Below are 17,427 nucleotides of genomic sequence, written 5' to 3'. Positions count from 1 at the left end.
TTATACCCAGTGGAAAGTTTTTGGGAATTGAGTTCTTTCTGCTTCCGTACTATTTTGTTTTTCTGTGACTTGTAATTTGTTCATTTATTCAGTAACTTTAAAATGATTATTCCTGTTTACTAAAGTAATGTGAGCATAGTTAGACTTCTGAAAATACATAAGAATATTCGAAAGTCACCACTTTCCAGTAACTTTTCGTAGATTCCATCTGTGATTTCTAGATGTGAGGCTAATTGGAAGGGTTTATGCGGAGCACCCACGCTGGCCCCAGGGGCCGTGCGTGTCAATTTTGGTGTGTGTGAACAGGGAGGAGGTGGCTTGCACTTCCATGGGTGGGGTGTGGATTACTGGGACTTCACTCAGGTTGTGGAGCCCTGGCCCTGCCCCTCCAGGTCTGTAACCTTCAGCTTCTGCTCTGGGCTCTGCAGGTGATGTTCTCAGCGCCTTGGCCAGTGTCTCTGGCCGGAAGCACCCGTCCACTGTCCAAGGGAGGCAGCTGAAGAACTGCCTGCCCCTGATGCCCATCGTGCTCCACCTGCTCACTTCTCAGGTACTGTTGTTTCTGGGAAGTGGGGGCCTGACTGGTGTGATCCGCAGCACGGTGTGTGGTTAAATTTTAGTTTTATCACAGTGGAAGACATGTTGGCCTGAATCCCTTTCAGAATCCTCCCCCGGCTTCAATCACACTCATCCCACTGTTCTCACCACTTCTTCCCAGAGCCATTCTGGGGTCTTCTTTAGTGCTTTTGAGAAATGTGATAAAAAAAAATATGGTGAGCACTGCCACTGAGCACCATCCAAGGAAAGGCGGCTTGTAAAAAACGCTATGTCCACCTTGTTCACTGAATCTGGCACCTCGGGACCTCTGGCTCTGCCCCAAAGGCAAAGTGACCATGAAAGGGAAACATTTTGAATCAGTTTAGGACCTCAAGGCAGCCAGGACAGCACGCTGAAGATTTCACGAAGGAGGGCTGCAGAGCGGCTGTGGAAGTGGCCGGGACCCGACAAGTGTGTGCAGGATGATGGGAGGAGTTCCAGCCCGCCTTGTGGGTTTGGCTCCCCGTTTGTGAGCTCCAGCTGAGAAATGTCAGCTGAGACGAAACAGTTTGTTTCTTGAATTAAAAGTGGTCTTGGCTTTCAGGATTTAATCTGTGGAAACTCTTATCACATAGGTATTTCGACCACAAGTGGTAACGGAGGAATTTCTCTTCAGTTATGGAAGTATTCTTGTGAGTAACTCCGCTGAGTGTTTTATGTTCTTACTAAAATTGTGGCTGTTTCTCTACTGTATGTGGAATTTGATGTCAATATGAGGTAATTTAAAAATTCTAGTGGCATTTATTTGTCTCTGGGGAACTGGCCTTTTCATATTTTTATCTGTTGACTGTTAATAGAAGTTGACATTTGGAGAGAAAATGTATTCTGTCCTGATAATGTGTTTTGTTGCGACAGCCCTAAATATGGTAAATAAGCACAGAGAAAGCCTTTCATAGGCTTTGGTATTAAACCTCTTGAAGAAGTGTGGGGAACAGAACAAGAAGGTGAAACACTGGGGTCCTTGAGTCCTGGTTGCTCTGGGTGCTGGATGCTGCACTTGGCCCCCATCGAAGCTCCCAGCTCTGCACCCTCACTGTGGAGGACACCTGGTGCCCTCACCTGCAGACACCTTCACCTGTGAGCCCCTGGAGCCCGGAGAGCTTTCCATCCAGCACCCTGGCCATGCCTGCTGCAGAGCCCTGCCTCCCGTACAGCTGCAGCCTGGGCCCGTGTGGTGCTCAGCCAGTGCCCCTCCCTCCGCGGCACCTGCCCCACGGAGCTGCCTCCCTCCCTCCGTCACATCCTCTCCCTCCTTTGTGTCGCACTGAGAGTGAAGGAATAAATGTGGATGTTGCAAGCATTAACATCAGTGGGCCAGTGGCACCGTCAGTGGGGTGTTCCAGGTGATGTCTCTAACGCTGACGATGAAGAGCAGGTGCTCTGTGGGGTTGAGGTCCGTGTGCCCAGGTGCAAGCTCCTGCACTCTCTGGGGTCACTGCACAGAGAGGCTTGGGTGAGGCTGCCCACCTTCTGGGGGCGCCTGCAGGTTCCAGTTGGGAGACTGGCCTCGCTGAATTTTTACTTAGCATCAATTCCTCTTCATTCGGCAGTAGTTATGTCTCATGTTGGAACTTTGATGCAAAATTTCAGCCAAATTACAAGAAACTTCCAATACCCTGATTTTACAGCTTACTTCATTTTCCAGTCTGTTTTTTACGTTTATTCATAGGCTGAAAGAGACTTCAAAGTCTTACACATTTTCAGATTCAAGTTTCATTTCCTAGATTTTCTGATTTTCTTTATAATGTATGACATTATTTTAAGGGCAGTTTATGCTTATTTATTTAGAAATTTATATTTATGTATATTTTACATATATTTTATTTATAAATTTACAGAAAATTATGGTGAAATTGGAAGAAAACACTGTCGCTTGTAACTCTCCAACTGGGGATATTGCCTGTTAACACAGTGTTATTGCTTTAATATCTTTCATTTGTATGTAGAAAAAAATCACATCTGCTATACACAGATGACAGCCGTAGATGCATGTGCTCACACACATCGAGTTTCTGTAGGGATTCGTAGTCTGTCTTTTCAGGCTGGACGTGCTAAGCCTTCCCTGGTGCCTGAATTCCCCTCCGCCTGAACCTATTGTGTTTCCATAGGGATTCATAGTGTTACTTTTCAGACTGGACATGCTGAGCCTTCCCCGGTGCCTGAAGTCTCCTCCACCTGAATTGCTCATGCCTTTGGGTCACCAAGCATTCACTTTGCTGTTTATCAGGTGTGAAATATGTGCACAGTTTGATGAGCACAGGGCAGAGACTGTCTGCACCGTGGCGAAGTGTGTGTGGAGGGGTACTCTGCCTACCAGGAGCTCTGTCCACAGTGCTCCTGCCCCATCCCAGATGGTCAGCAGGGGTGAGAAGCCCTATCACAGGGCCGAGCTGCTGGGACAACTGGGTCTTCTTGTGTGGGGTATTGGCGTGCAGTAGGAGTGTGACCCTGGGTGTGGGTTGGGGGTGTCCAGGAGCAGCAGGAGATGGCGGGGGTCTGCAGCTGGCTGGAGACTGTCATGTATGGCCAGGCTGCCGTCTGTCCTTGGGCAACTGAGACCGGTGCTCTTCTGGGATGCCCCAGCTCTGGTGAGGACCTCACCAGCCTCCTGAGTCTGCTTGCATCACAGCGCAATCCTGGAGGCCAAGTGCTGCTGATGTTCCTGCCTTGTGATCTTTTGTCACCACTGACTCTGTTCCAGCCTCTGCACGCGTAATGGCTGTTTGTATATTTAACTATTATGGCTTGTTATCATAGTTTAAAACATAATCCTGTTGGGAATCTGTGATTCTGTTATTCACGGTACATGCAGATTATTTAAGGTTTTTCATGACTTCTTAAGGATAACAGAAGTCGTTTTGTGCAATGTATTAACTACCTGGGTTTTATCTCAGACTGAGTTTGAAAGGTTCATTGATTGAGAATGTTATTTTTTTCAGAGTCACATTAAATCGATTGACTCTGGAGAAAGCAACATAGAAGGAGCTGTGGGTGAGTAGACCACTGTGGGCAAAGGCCTGTGCGTGGATACCTCACAACTGTGCCGTGGGAGGTGCTCTCAGACCCAGAATGATGGTGCCTGTGTCCCCAGGATCGGCGGCATCAGAGGAATTCATCAAGATAACGCTGTCAGCTTTCGAGGCCATCATACAGTACCCCATGCTGTTGGAAGACTACCGCACAACGGTCAGTTCTGGCCACTTTGGAAAATCTTCTTTCTTGCCTTCTTGCTGATTGTGGCTTCTTGAGTCTCCCAGGATGTGCATGGGGCCCGGACTTGTCCTTGGGTGACATAAGTGTCTGGAGTCCGTGCAGCAGGCAAGCTCAGGGAATGTGTTGGGCCTGGCTGTGTAGCCGGGAGCGCACAGCCACAGAGCTTCAGCCCGGGCGTTGGTGCAGGAGTGTCTGGTGGCAGCTGCCAGGTCACGAAGCAGCTGCTCCCTGAACTTCCTGTACCCGCTGCGCTGCTGGGGGAGGCCTGCAGGGGCAGGAACAGCGGCTGCCCTGTGCTGGCAGAAGTCAGTATTTAGTTTGCCCTTTAGCTTCTAAACTTGGGTGCTTCAGCTCCAAACTCCAGGTCTGATAAATGCTTGTTTCCTGAGGGATAGCTTTGCTAAGTGTGAGCTCTAGGCTGCAGGCCTGCCTGCCAGGAGCCCTCAGTGTTGCGTCTCCCCTCCCTCTCCCCTCCCCCTCCCATTCCTCCTCCCTCCCCCACCCAACGCCTCTGTCTTATATTCTGAGTTAATTTTTCCTCTGACGGTAATCTCTCTTTTTATCCGTTAGCTCATTCTGAAACTCATCTTTTTTTTTCTGTAGGAAGTACCTTTGGAGTTCTGCAGACTCACTGTAATGTAATTGAACATGGCTCTGTCTTTTGTTTCATCTTCTTAGGGTTCTCTGTGCCTATGGGCTCTGCCTGTCTCTTCTCACTGTCTGGGGTTTCTCTACCGTTAGCACCGTCTTTGTCAACTCAGATTGCATGGACGCCAAGCTTTCTCTTTCTCCTTCCTAGACTTGTCTTCTCGGTGTCCTTCATTGATATATTCTGAGCGATTTCACTGGGCCTGTCCTGTCTTGTATGTCCATTCGGCTGCCAAATGCAGCCTCTGAGTTCTGTTCATTTGTAGTTCTTTCATGTCTGGATATTGTTTCTCCTGTGAATCTGGGTTCTTTTCAGTGGTTTTCTGTTCCCTGAAAATACTCTCCACTTGGCTTTTAGTCATCTGTGTTTGTCAGGTGTGGCTGCTCCGTGGCAGGCCTGCTCATTCCAGTGCTCAAAGACAGTGCTGTTGCCTCTCGTCCATGCCCAGAGTGTCTGGTTCTGGAAGACCTCACTGTTTGTCCCTGGCTGGTCATTGTCCTTAAAGTCTTCTGTGGCAATTTCCAGAGATGGAGTCTGGAGGCTGTTTTCTTGGGAAAGGCCCTGGGTTCCCCAAGGATATCTGGAGCTCCTGTGCACGGCCCTGGGAGCCCAGGGCTGTGACTACAGTTCTCCAGGATGCTCCTGGGTCTGGAGTGTGAACGACTGTGCAGGGGTTGCCTGTGCACCCAGCATTGTGGGATCTGAGAATGCGTCCCCTGTGCATGTGGTGGCTCAGAGCACTCCCTGCTCTCAGCAGCTGGTGGGAGGGACCCCAGGAGCCTGTATGGGTCTCTGTCCTGGTGCCCCTCATCTGGAGTTGGCCTGAGAGGGACCTCACTGTATTTTCAGACCTTAGTTTTAGGGTTTTGGCTTTGTGTATTTCATTGGCATCTTCTTTTGTTTTAGGTGAGTATTAATCCAGTGGACGCATCCCGACTGGAAACCCCATGTTCAGTGGCTTTCTTAGTGAAGTCCCCTGTCCTTAGTGAAGTACTTGCGGGGGTGTTGCTTATTGATTCGTTTCCCTAATGAGCAATAACATAATGACTCACATGTTGAGATCTAGGGTTTGTAAATACCTGTTTTGCACAAATAGGACTTTAATTAGTCTATTTTCTAGTTGAAATGTAAGCACACTAATTATTGAAACCATAGGTTCTATTGTGTTGGAAAAGGCACCATTGCACCTTTCTGCCTAATGAAAATGTTTTCTGATGCTGGAACTTGTGGGAAATATTCTGATTCCCTCTTTTTGATCATAATCTGAAAGTGAAAGCTGAGGTACAGCACCCCATGGGCCTCTGTGGTTTTGAACTTTAGCTCGGGCTATGCTTCTGGCTCTCGCTTAGTACCTCATTCCCTGGAAGAAGCTGAGCGTGTTTAACTCTCGCTGAGCATGAACACTTAACTCAGGTTTACAGTTTCTAGAGCGCTGAGCACCTTAGAATTGGGAGCTGCCTGTCTGGCTACAGAGCAGTCAGAAACCCACCACAGTGGTCTGCACAGAGAATTGTACTCACTCAGTGGTTTCCAAAAGTATTAATAGCACAGGGAGACACAAAGGTGATTCCTTTTTTTTTTTCTAGAAAACTGGACAATAATATTTGCTAAAATGCATTTTAATTTCTCTGATTTTAAAAAGATAAACCCTAATGATTTAAGAAAAATGAAAAGCCTGCCCTTTTGTAAATTTTGAATTAGAGACTGGATGCTGACATTGAGTATTTAACATTATCTAAATATGGAGTCTGTGCTGTGTATTGTTGAGGCTGTAACAGGTATTTACAAACGAATCAATAAGCAACACCCCCTCAGGAGCTACTGGTAGGGGTGTAAATTGTACACCTGAGCTGGGGCAGAGGTAGAACTCATGGTACAGCAGGACCCTTGACTTGGCAGCTTCCTCCGCGTATGTGCTCAGCAGTGGTGGGAACTTAGGTTCCCTGCACTACAGCTCCAACAGTGCCCTGCCCGCTGAGCATGGAGGTGCCCTCGGTGCCTAAGTAACAGTGCGGTCACAGTGATCTGAGCAGCGTGCTCCAGCCGGCGTTCGGCACGGGAACAGAGGCACAGATGCAGATAAAATGCTGCCACGCACACAGAACTTAGCAACAGATGAAGCTGGCACTCCCACCGTCGGGACAGCGGCTGTCCTGGGGTGGTGGCTGAAGTGGGGCCTCAGGTGAGGTCGGGGTTCCGTCAGCCCTTCCTCATTCCGGAGATGCCCTCAAAGGCGGCACCTTCCAGGTGCTGGGATGACCTTCCCCTTCCTTTTCTTGTTTTTTTTTTTTTTTTTTTTTAATATGTAGCATATAAACCAGCTTTTAAAAATCGAGCTGGTAGCTCATGGAAAAACATGTATTCAGCCAGGCGTGGTGGCGCACACATGTACTCACAGCACTTAGAAGGCTGAGACACAAGGATTGCTGTGAGTTTGTGGTTGGCCTAGGCTATGCAGTGAGACCTCATTTCAAAACAAAAACAAGACAGCGATGTATTTGGAGTGGTGTCACGCCTTTCCTCATCTCCGAGTCTCCAAACAGCCCTTGTCCTCCAATTTGTCTTCTCAGGGCTTCTTTATGTGAAGAGATACATATTTTACTATTTCCCCCTTATCCATGGTAACACATGTATTTTACATTTTACTTTGAAATAACGAATGTGGGAATTGACTGCATTTTAGTTCCCAGTGCTGCTCCTCCTCTTTAGTAGATCACATAGTACTTCATCCTGTACCACACATGTCTGCCTGATCCCCGCAGGCTGTTCGCCCAATAGACTCCCAGGCTTCGGCCTTCAGACGGTTTCTAGTACTTTACAGTCACAGATAATAAACAGCTGTGCCCTCTTGCAGCTTTGTGCTGTGGGGTGCTGTGTCTTCAGGGAGAGTTCCTGAAAAGGCATTTTACATCAGGATACAAGAGCAGATACAGCCTGCTTTGGGGGTGTGACCAGTGTCCTCTGCCCCTGCAGGGCGGCTCCCACTGTGCTGTGCCTGGAGCAGCATGCAGGTGCTCTTATCTCCACCCACAGTCCACCTGCTGGCAGGAAGCAGATACTGTGGCCCTCAGTTCTTGAATGGTTTTATTTGTGAACAGTTTGGTTATATTGTTTTGTTGCAAATTCTGTGTCTGGTGATGCACAGGACCATTGCCATCTTTTCCAGTCATGAAACAAATTAAGTTTGTGAATCACACCACTGTATAAACAGCGTTTTGCCGAGTTTTCTCTGCGGCTCTCCTTTGAGTATCCCCCTGGGCCCTCTCTGTCCCTGGTCCCCGTCACCAATGTCCTGTGTATCAGATGCTACTTGGGGTGAGGGAAGGTGGCTGGTGAGCTGGCCAGGTGTCTTGGTTACTTTTCTCTCTGTGCTGGGACAAAATATCCTACACCCAAAATGAAGGAAGAAAAGGTTTATTTAGCTCACAGTGTTTGGAGGTTTTAGTCCATAATCAGCTGGCTCCAAGGCAGGGTGGCCTGGCACAGGGGCAACAGTTCAAGGCAGCAGCCAGAGCGAAAGGGGGGCAAGAGCAAGCCTCTTGTCCTCTCTTATATTGTACACAGGTCACCCCCTCCCCTGCCAGGGCTGGTGTTGCACTCAGGAAACCTCTGTGCTTCCTCTCACGTAGGATGAAGATGAAGATATTTACAAAGTAAAGATCCTGAGTATCTCAGTTAAACTCCTAAACTTCTTAAATATCAACCATGACCCTGGGCTACCATTGTGCTGCCAGGTGTTGTAGGCTGGATGGGTTGGCTGAGGGGAGGCAGGCGTGGGTGGCTTCCATGTGGAGAATGAGGATTTCAGTGGAGAAAACTCTCCAGGTGTCACCAGTGAGATAAACCCAAAGTAAAGAAAGCTCACGTCTGTAAACAATAGTGTTTCTTTGCACTATACCTTGAGGTAACTAACATTTAAAATTTTACATTCATGTCTTCTTTCTTTTTTGCTAGAGTCACTGTATATTTTAGTGCACATTTTCTCTGAAGATATATGGTCTCCTTTTTCTTAAAAATAATACAATTTTCCTGATCCTTGCAGTTATTGAATAGAATATGAATAAATTGATTAGACCATCTTTTTTAAAGTGCACACAGATTCAGCCAGCACAGCTGACTGTTATAGTCTAGCTCTAACCATTGCGCCTCATTTCTGTTCTCTATGCACCCCACTGCCCCCCCTTCCCCCTTCCTATCTATCTAGGTTAAGTTGCAATTTCCTGAAAAGCTGTAAAAGTCTTAGGTTTCAGTTTCCTGTAACCCCCTTCCCTATGCCTCATCCGGCTATCTGTAATAAAATGTGCTGTTCTTTAAGAAACGCTTAACTTCAAGGAACTTACAGGAAGCTCTGTAAGGCCCAGATGCTATCTAACTGGGTCAAAGTTCGCAACATTCCTGTGGTTTTCAGCTTTAAAACCCAACCTTTCTAGCTGTAAGGTGTGCAGTCTCCAAATTGGCTCCCCGGGATTGCGTCGCCAAGCCTGGCCTACAATAAAGCCTTTGCTCCCCAAATTTTAATTTCTTGCTTCCTTGGGTTTTATTCTGGGGTCCGAGCTATCACACTGACAGTGTGTGTACTGTGCGTGGACAGGTTTGTTTTGTTGTCATCTCCTCTGAGCAGTGTAGAACAATTAGCATTTACATTGTGGTGAGTGTCATAAGCTACCGAGGGAAGGTTTGAGCTATGCAAAGACACGTGGAAGCCCCATTTCCTGGGTTTCCTGGGCTGCTGCGCTGTTTTATGTGGGACTTGAGCAGCTGGGGTTTTGGGTTTCGGTGTCCACTCCAGGTCCTGGAGCCCACCCCACTGTGATGGCGCTGCCATACTCCTCATCACAGCCGAGCAGATGGGGTCACCTAATCTTGCTTTCTCATATCTCAGTTCAGCCGAAACTCAGGTGCTGGCACAGCAGCTGAAAACCAGTAAGGCCGTGTTTTCCTTTTAGTCTTTTTCGGGGTGTTATTTAAAGAATTCTTTCCTTCTGAATATCACATAATTACTCTATTTTCCTTTAAAAGTCTTTCCTTCCACCATTAGATCTTTAAATTTCTTATAGTTGGAAATAATTCTTTGAATATTTTCAAAAATCTTATCTACTGCTTTCAAGGCCCAGTTTGTTCTGCAGTGCTCGACACCCAGAGCTGTGCCCTCAGGCTCCATCTGCTTCGTTCTGCTTGGCCAGTGGTGAGCGTGGACCTTTGGTAGGGCTGGCTACCTCACAAGTGCTTTCTTGACCTTCTGCTTTCCGTCGCGGCTGCAGCATTGGCTCGAGGGGCTGTCAGGGATACGATGTGGGATGCATACTGACCTCACATCCAGCCGGTGGGTGACTGCAGAGACCTGGCCTCGCTGGCCTTAGTCCGCGGTCGTGCTTGGCCTTGTTTATCTGTGTCTCCAGTGCTCTTTGCGTCTGCATGCGGATCCGAGCTTCCAACCAGGGTGTTTTCTTACTCTTTGAAGAACTTCCTTTAACGTTTCCCATAAGGCAGATCTACTGGCAAAAACCCAAACCAAAACAACAAGGAAAAACCAGTTCCACAGTGATTGCGCATCTGCTAGCTTCAACTGGCTCAGAGTTCTAGGTGGTGCCTTGCCCTTCAGCCCCCATGGTCCACCCAGCACCATGGCTCCTCTAGGTGCAGTGTGACCCCCGTTGTTGAAGCCTTGACCGAGGCTGTGCTGACAGCCTCAGAAGCAACCTTGACTTTGTTTTTTCTTTAGTCTTTGGGTTTCCCACAGTTCTCTCTCAGCCTGAACCTCTGTCTTTAGCTTCCTCGCAGCAATCCTGTGTCCCCCTGGGGGGTGCTGCAGGTGCTGAGGAAGGCTGGGGTGGGCAGGGATCTGCGGTTCTCGGACTGAGCCCTCCCAGAAGAGTGTGTACGTGCGGATTCCCACACTGGGTCACAACCCTGCCTGCCTGCCCTCACTCGCCTGTGACATTTCTTCAGTCAAATTATATTAGTGATTCATTCTTTGTTCACTGGTGTCTTGGAAGAAAAAGGTGGTTAGTTTGGGTTAACTTTCAGACAGTATTTGAGGGTGGTCCTTCCGATCTGACTAGTGCATGTAGTATTTATACTTTTTGAGTCTGTTTCCATCACTCACTCAGTTGTTTGATGTATTTGATAAAACAGGGACTAGTGTCTCATTTCCCCCGCATTCTGATCATTGTTCAGCCTAAAGGTAAGTGATAACTAGCTTGTATGTATTAATTTGATGGTTCAATGCCACCCTATGCCACCCAGATTTTACATTATTTTCCAAGTTTTCTTCCATAGCAACTGAAAGTTTTAAGGAATTGCTCTTCTGATTTTTGTAATGTCCTTTTGGTCTGAGGGCTTTTCAGAGGTTGTGTGTTTGCTGGTCTCTTCAGTGTCGGGAGAGTCCAATCCCGGATCAGCGTACCTACTGTCTCCCCACCTTTGATTAGTGGTTCTGTCCTGGGAGACGGCATGGGTTGTGCTTGTTGGTTTTTGCTGGAGAGCGTGCTGAGCCTGGCTTTCTCATCTTTCCTGTAGATCATTGAGTATATCCTGCCACCCCTGGTGTCCTTGGTTCAGAGCCAGAATGGTGAGTGCAGCCCTTGTGGCAAGCACCTCCCCTACCTGCCCACTCACCTGGTCGCTCCCTGTGCGGCCGAGTCTCACTTGACCCCTCTCTCCTTCCAGTGGAGTGGAGACTCTTCAGCCTGCGCCTGCTCTCCGAAACTGCATCTCTGCTGGTGAATCTGGTGGCCGGGGATAGCGAGGAGGAGGCAGCCATGGATGCTGAGCGCAGCCTCCTGAGCCTGGTTCGCAACGCCCTGCTGCCCCAGTGAGTACCGCTGCGCTTGTTTGCGGTGTGGAGAGGGTGAGGCAGGGGGAAGGCTCTGACTACTCTGGCTCGCAGCCGGCCACGTCTTGCAGTTCTTGTTGTGCCTGTGTGTTCACCGTCATGGGGCTGTGGACAGAGGCTGCAGTGTGAGGCCATGGGGGACAGTGGAGCCCTTCTGTTGCTGCCAGCACGGGACCACAGGGTTTTGCAGATGTGATTGTTCCCAGCTCAGGGGAGAGGGTTAGGGTTGAAGCTTAGTTGCAGGACAACTGGAACGGGAAGCTGGGACTCCTCCTTCCCATTCAGGGGAGGTGGAAGGAGCTGGTCCCGGTCCCCAGACTCTTCAAGTACAAAGAGGGCTGTTGTTTGGGGATGAGGAAGTGTTGGTGGGGTAGATCTGAGCACCAGGTGATGGAAACAGATGGCTTTTCCCTGTTACTCCATAGCTCACATGGCAAACAGCGCGACAGCCTCAGAGAGCAGCCAGTGTGGCACCTTAGAGCCGAGGGAGCATGGACTTCAGGGAGTCAGATACCCAGGCCCATGCCCTGTGCCACAGCGAGGGAAGAGTGTTGCAGAATGAGGTGCCAGGTCGTGTGCTGTGCATAGTGTGTGTGCCTGGCCGTGGCTCCCTTCTGGCTTGGGCTGCCAGCTGCCTCCCTAGTGGGTTTTCAAGAGTGGCAGCCTTTCCTGTTCTGCCCGTTGCTGTTTTAACTTCTCAAGATCTGCTCTCAGTTTAAGAAGTTAAGATGCAATTGCAGTCTGGTTTTGGCCAGTGTTGGGAGTTTGCACAATGGCGCATGAAATCAGATCCACACGGAAGTTGCACAAGTGGCTGGGCCTCCGCGTGGCGGGGCCTGCAGCTGCCCTGGAGCTGGTAGCTTCTTCGTGTTTGCTACCTGCACTTGCAGAGTTGAGTTCTGAGAGATTCCTGTTCCAAATGTGAGTAGCAGGGATTCTGCCCATATCCAGAGGAAGAGAATGATGGTGTATGTGGAAAGAAATTTAAGCTTTGTCATGTGGGACTTTTAGTTATAAGCCGTCAATATATTTTCAGTTGTCTTTGTCTTCTATGAGTGTGTGTATATGCTTCATATTCTGTTGGCTAAGTAAAAGATAGCAGCCTTGCTAAGGGGATTAATAATTTCAGTGCCCTTGAATACTTCTATTCATGTCTAATCATATGCATCTTTCTAACAAGAAAGTACCTAAAACTGCAGTTTCTGCATAAAATGTGAATTTTGAAAGAGGTACTTTGGGCATATGCTTTCTGAAATTTGCGGAGAAGTGCTTTTGAGACCTGAGCTATTTCCCTCATGGTAGGGACAGATCTCCAGCAGGCTTCACAGTCCAACCCTAGCTTGTCAGCGGTCTGAGAGTCTGCACTGGAATGGCTGTGTATCAGAAGTCTGTTCAGTTATGGAACAGTTTGTGAAATGAAATGTGTTCACTCTTAATTCCCTTCTCCCATGTTACTCATTTGAGCTGAAATAATTCTTTTTTTTTTTTTTAATGTCTTTTTCATTTTTTTATCGGTATCAGGGATTGAACTCACGACCGCCTGCTTGCAAGGCAGGCGCTTATGCCGCTGAGCTAAATCCCCAGCCCCTAGCTGAAATAATTCTTATTTCCAGCTTTTCCAGAGATAAGGAATTAAAGAAGAGAACACAGACATAAGCCACGGAGTGATTTGAGGTCACAGATAATCTAGATGAGCTCAGGGTTTTATACTATATCTTTAAATGCAGCTCAGAGCACAGCATGGGGCTGGCCAGGTGTAGAGTGGAAGGTCCTAGGGACTCATGAGATGCTCAGTCCGGTCCTCTCTGTGTTGGGCTCTGTACCTGCGTTCCACTTCTGCAGAGCACGGGTGATGTCCTTGCTCCCGAGGAGGCTGGGGGAGCACGCAGAGCCCTACTTGGAGAGTGCTAAGTGCCCGCGTGGACGTGACCCACCTGTGACAGGTGTTCAGCACCACTAGCACTGTTCTCAGGCTCTTTAATATATGCCCTCCAGTTACTCGTTATGCAGAGATCGTCACAGTGCAGCCACAGTGACAGTGTATACTTTGTAGATGGTGCTGCCTCTGCTGCCTACCTGGCACGTACAGGATGGGCTGAGTATTATTAAAGAAACACATTTATAAATGGAATATCTAGGTGCCTTCCTTCAGCTTCCTTGACTCTGGGGAACTGAAACCTTGGCAGGAGTTTGTTCTTCAAAGATGATTCTCTGTAATTATAAGTTTGTAAATGCAGATAATGGGAAATTCGTATTCTCCATTGGGTATATAAACATAGTAGCTTAAAAATTGTGAGGTGTCTAAAATCCATAGTAGCTCTCTGGAAACAAAAAGACCCAGTTCCAACTGACTTAGAAAATCTGTTTCTCTCACCATGGTGCCCATGGCCAGTTACGTTCAGACCCACCGGCCACCACCGCATCTGTTGTCTGCTATGGATAAATTTCTGACCGTGTCGATAGATGGATGAATTATTATTATTATTATTTTCTGGTACTGGGAATTGAACTCAGGGCCTTGCACTTACCAGGCAGGCGCTGTGTCCCTGAGCTATGTCCCCAGCCTCTCAGTGAGTGACTTCATGGCAAGGAGTGTTACCCCTTCTCGGTGTCACCATGTCCTCCATGGGTTCAGTTACACTTGGAGCGAGGGTGTGACTGGCAAGGAAAGGACAGCAGCCCAGGTAGGGGCAGGGAGGCCAGACACAGGTGCGGGTGCTAGTGGCCACCTGTCCCCATAGCAGGCTCCTGGGAGCTCCCTGGGGCCAGAAGGGAAGGCATTTCCTCCAACTGGCCCAGAACTGAGCACACCCAGATTTGCAAGTCCAGTGGTTAGCACCAAGCTGGGCACAGCTTCTGCCCACATGGAGGCCGCTCTTTATAGAGCCAAAGGTACCTGGGAAGGTTTTCAAGTCCGGGGTGCATAGAGGTGCTTTCAAGCTCTGCTTAAATACTGAGCCACCTTCTCAACCTGGGAGCCAAGGTGCTCATGTTAATAAATCCAAGACCTCATGTTCGTTTTGAATTCTGCTTTGCTTTTCGCCTGTTTCCCACGGTCCACGGTTCAGGGTGTGATTTTCCTGTGCCCCTGCAGTGAATTCTCCCTGGACTCTGTGGCCTCCTGCACAGCTTGGGAACACCATTCCTGGGTTGTTGGCACTGTGTCGGGAGCAGGGTAGAAGCCTCTGGGCCAGGATGGTCCCCTAAGTGTGATCGCTCATGGTGCCAGCCCAATCTCAAACTCTCTTGTTGCGTGCACTTGGTGGCATAGTACAGTCCCACGCCATGTCCCAGCTCCTGGGACCCTCTGCTCGCCAGGTGCTGCCCAGGAGAAACCCATGCAGCTGCGGGCTGAGTCCCTTTCGGAAGGCGCAGAATGCTTTCCGGTTGTTGGCAGAATCCAGTTTATTGTGGCTTACATTGTCTTCCTTGGGGTCCCGGAACAAATGTTCATGAAACCATTGGCTAAGAACAGAAGAAGCAAGTTCTTCAATAGCCCAAGAGGCCAGAGCCTGAAAGCAGGGTGCCGGTAGGGCTGGTGATCCATGCTGGGCCGCCCACCTTCTGATCCCTTGTGCCTCGTGTCGCCTGCCTTTCCACCCTGGACTTCCTATCTCAGGTGTCCCTCTGTTCCTCTTCTGCAAGGACAGCTGTGCTGGTTTAGAGCTCTCTAAGTCCAGGGTGACTGTGTCTTTTTGGGGGGGTGGTTGTGTGGGATTGACTCAGTGCCTTCACACTGAGCTGCACTCTATCCCTTTTTTATTTTGAGACAGGGTTTCACTGAGCCACTGTTGCCCTGGCTGGAACTTTTGATCATCTGGCCTCGGCCTCCCATAGTGCTGGTGTGGTGCTGTGCCATGACGTGTGGCTCAGGGTGACCGTGCCCTGACATCCTTAACTATAGCTGCAGAGCCCCCTTCTCTGTGTAAGGTCACTGCTAAGGCTTGTATGTGGATGTTCCCCCAGCCTCATGTGCTCATAGGTGGGGCTTTGGGAAGTGGCTGGATCATGGATGTGTGGTAATCAAACTGATCTAGCATTGTTCTGGGTGTGGATAGTGGCAGCCTCGCCCGGGTGTGGGTGGTGCCAGTCAGTAGACTTGTAGCCTACTGGACTATAAAGGCACAGAAAGAAGGCAAGCTGCCGCTGCTGCTGCTCCTTGCCTGCCACACCATGGACTGTTTCTCCTCTGTGGTGCCCCTCTGCCATAGCCTCTGCCTTGGAGCTAGCCAACGATGGACTTGTCTCAGTTACTTTTCTCTTGTTCCTGGGACAAAATACCTGGCACCCAAAATTAAGGAAGAAAAGGTTTATTTAGTTCCCAGTGTGTAGAGGTTTCAGTCCATACTCAACTGGCTCCCAAGCAAGATGGCTTGGCAGAGAGGCAGCAATTTATAGGACTGGAAGACAGCAAAAGCATGTGGGTGCAGCACTCACACCCCCAGTGCCAGTACTAGACTGAAAAGCCCACCCCCGCTGACCACATTGAGGCTTTGGGGGCATCTAGACAAAAACCCTAACAGGACTGAAACCTCTGCAAACTGTAAGCTAAATGTTTCCTCCTGTAAGTTGGGAGAGTCAGGTATTTTGTCCCAGCAACAGGAAAGTAACTAAAACAGTCCCATCTATAGGCTGCCTGTGTCAGGCTGTACACATACATTTTGGAGTGATTACCCAGCCTACTGTTAGTTGCAGGACCGTGGTACCTACATTGGTCCCGTGCCTCATGTCCTTATAGTGTGTAGAGTTTTGCTCACATCCTCTTCCTACTTCCAGCCAGGTCTCTGATGCCCTCCTTTGTCACCAGCCTGGGAGCTCTGTGCTCCTGCTGTGGCGGACATTGGCCAGCATCGCCTTGGTCTTGTGGCTGTTGGGTTTGGATTCGGAGCTTGGCCCTGTGCTGACCCCAGCATGGGTGCCCTCGCTTTCCCCTTCTGCTTCCTTTCCATCTTCCTCCCTTTCGTCTGGAGAGTTAGAATGGCCACACCATAACTGAGTGTATCTGCTTGATTAATGAGAAAAGGTTTCTTCTCTTCTAGGAGGAAATTTATCACATATACTCAGAAAATTACCATGGTTTTTATTCAGCTGAGAGACCAGCTTTAGTTTGAAAGGTTTATGCAGAAGTGAAGAGGCAGTGTTTAATGGAACTGCAGCCCAGCTTGACCTTATTAATTACCATCAGCACCTCGCAGAAGTTTAGTATCGTGTTATCAGTGAAGTCTGAGTACAGGAAGTAGCCTTATGCTGACCACCTGGACACTTTGTCCGCTGGGAATTGCATGAGGCAAAGACGGTTCTCATTCAGTACCCAGCTGTCACGGGGAGATCCCTCTCAGGAAGCGTGGCTGCTGTCCTGGGGAGGGACAATTTGACATTCACTGAACGGAAGTGCAGGAGGTCCCCTGATGTATGTGCCACTCAGGACTCTGACGCAGGGCAGTGAAAGCAGCGTGCACTTTACCGCACAGTCATTGACACACAAGCACGAGATGCTCATGTGGGGATCCCAGCCCAGGAAAGGCCTGGACACCGATACCATCAGTGCTGTTTTGCTAGCCGCTTTCACTGCCATGCAGCAGGGTGGTCAGTGGCCAGTGGGGTCTGTCGTTTTCAGCTTGCTTTCACCTTACAGGGCTCTGGGAGACATCACCTGCTGGGTGCAGGACGCCTGTGTTCTGGTGGGTGCTGGGTCACAGGTTAGGAGCTCCCTCTCTCCTGCTCTGCCTCTCCTCCTCCTTTCTTTCCCAGTTCATTTAGTAGAGGCATTGCCTGGTGACGTCCTGGTGCCGGCCAGGTGCCATGTGGACAGCTCGGCTGCTCTGCCCTTGGGGGTGGTGGTGGAGTGTGTGCTCTAGGGCGAGGCCCAGTAGTAACCACATAAACGTGTGGGGCCTTTGTCTGATCTGAGTCCTGCAGAAGAAGAAACAGAGACCATTGTGCAGGGAATGATGGTGGCAGGGAATAGCAGGCACTGCTGTGTCTTAGGTGGAGTTGTCGGGGGCCGTGGCAGGTGACACCCGAGTCATGGGAAAAGCCAGTTTGCCTTTGCTGGACTGCGACCATTTCATGAACGTGTGGCATTTTAGTCTCATGGTTTGTTTTGTGTTGAAAAGCGATCGTGCTGATGTGA

General features: G+C 49.2%; 1 protein-coding gene across 8 annotated transcripts in view; it reads left to right on the top strand.

The window, feature by feature from the left end:
- Ulk4 (unc-51 like kinase 4) overlaps nucleotides 1–17,427 on the top strand; it is a 330,250-nt gene that overhangs the window by 130,110 nt on the left and 182,713 nt on the right. For all 8 annotated transcript variants that reach the window (XM_063260957.1, XM_013160183.3, XM_063260958.1 and 5 more), the window contains exons 24-29: nucleotides 429–550; nucleotides 1,173–1,229; nucleotides 3,537–3,588; nucleotides 3,689–3,783; nucleotides 10,979–11,030; nucleotides 11,129–11,273. In XM_063260957.1, the coding sequence (XP_063117027.1) occupies nucleotides 429–550; nucleotides 1,173–1,229; nucleotides 3,537–3,588; nucleotides 3,689–3,783; nucleotides 10,979–11,030; nucleotides 11,129–11,273 (523 nt within the window). The remainder of the gene's footprint in view (nucleotides 1–428; nucleotides 551–1,172; nucleotides 1,230–3,536; nucleotides 3,589–3,688; nucleotides 3,784–10,978; nucleotides 11,031–11,128; nucleotides 11,274–17,427) is intronic.

Source organism: Cavia porcellus, unplaced genomic scaffold (assembly GCF_034190915.1).
Source record: "Cavia porcellus strain 051 isolate PalLab524CR breed Dunkin Hartley unplaced genomic scaffold, mCavPor4.1 scaffold_14, whole genome shotgun sequence".
NCBI classification, from domain to species: Eukaryota; Metazoa; Chordata; class Mammalia; order Rodentia; family Caviidae; genus Cavia; species Cavia porcellus.
This window is presented reverse-complemented; position numbering and strand designations above follow the sequence as displayed.